Source organism: Pygoscelis adeliae, unplaced genomic scaffold (assembly GCF_000699105.1).
Source record: "Pygoscelis adeliae isolate BGI_AS28 unplaced genomic scaffold, ASM69910v1 Scaffold1277, whole genome shotgun sequence".
Taxonomy (NCBI): domain Eukaryota; kingdom Metazoa; phylum Chordata; class Aves; order Sphenisciformes; family Spheniscidae; genus Pygoscelis; species Pygoscelis adeliae.
Genome location: NW_008825096.1, coordinates 35393 through 36127, shown reverse-complemented (window position 1 = coordinate 36127; position 735 = coordinate 35393). Strand labels below are relative to the sequence as shown.

Sequence of the window (735 nt, the reverse complement as noted above, 5' to 3'; positions counted from 1 at the left end):
GGGTGGCTGGCTCTGCGGAGGACGGCCGGGCCGCCCCGCTCCTCCCCGCCGGGCCCAGGCTGTGGAGCCGCGTCCCCACTGCCAAGGACGGGGAGAGGGGCTCTGCCTCTTCCCAGGTGCTGGGGAGGAAGGCAGGAGCCCTGGCAGCTGCCTGCGCCATGGGTTGTACTCTGTTCTCGGGGCTGCCCAAGACGCCAGGCAAGAGGCAACCTCACCGGAGGGGGGAGGTCTGACCCGTCCCCTCTTCTTGTCCCGTCCCAGGTCCGGTTACAAACGCCTTCATAGTGCTGGCCCCAGCCAACATGTTCAACCCGGACGGGAAACCCAGCGTGCCTCTCCCCAAATTCAGCAAACACCTCCACGGCACCGAGAGCAACGACGAGCAGGGGAGCGAGGGAGTGACGCTGCGCCTCGGGCTCCACCAGCAGGTACCGGGGACCAGCAGGCTGCTGGGGAGGGGGAGATGGAGGTCGGGTGGGGGGTCTGTGCCGGAGGGTGCAAAATTTCTCCTCCAGCCAGAGCAGCGGCGGTGGCTGGTCAGTGCTGATCCACTGCTGATGGGCAGCAGCTCCATGGCCTGTTCTGATCTTCCCCCACACTACTAAACTTCCCCAAGTGCCATTTTTTAAAGCAGTGGAATTGCTCAATTAACTGACTTGTGGTGGGAGCCTTGCAGGCAGGCCAGGCAGGGAGCAGGCAGGCTCTTCCCTTGCTCTCAGCTGTGTCTGGGCTGCT

General features: G+C 64.6%; 1 protein-coding gene across 1 annotated transcript in view; it reads left to right on the top strand.

The window, feature by feature from the left end:
- Window positions 1-735, top strand: part of WDR18 (WD repeat domain 18) — a gene marked incomplete at its 5' end in the record, with an annotated part of 9987 nt that overhangs the window by 7347 nt on the left and 1905 nt on the right. The window contains one exon of the mRNA XM_009327005.1: window positions 262-428. Coding sequence (XP_009325280.1) covers window positions 262-428 — 167 coding nt within the window. The remainder of the gene's footprint in view (window positions 1-261; window positions 429-735) is intronic.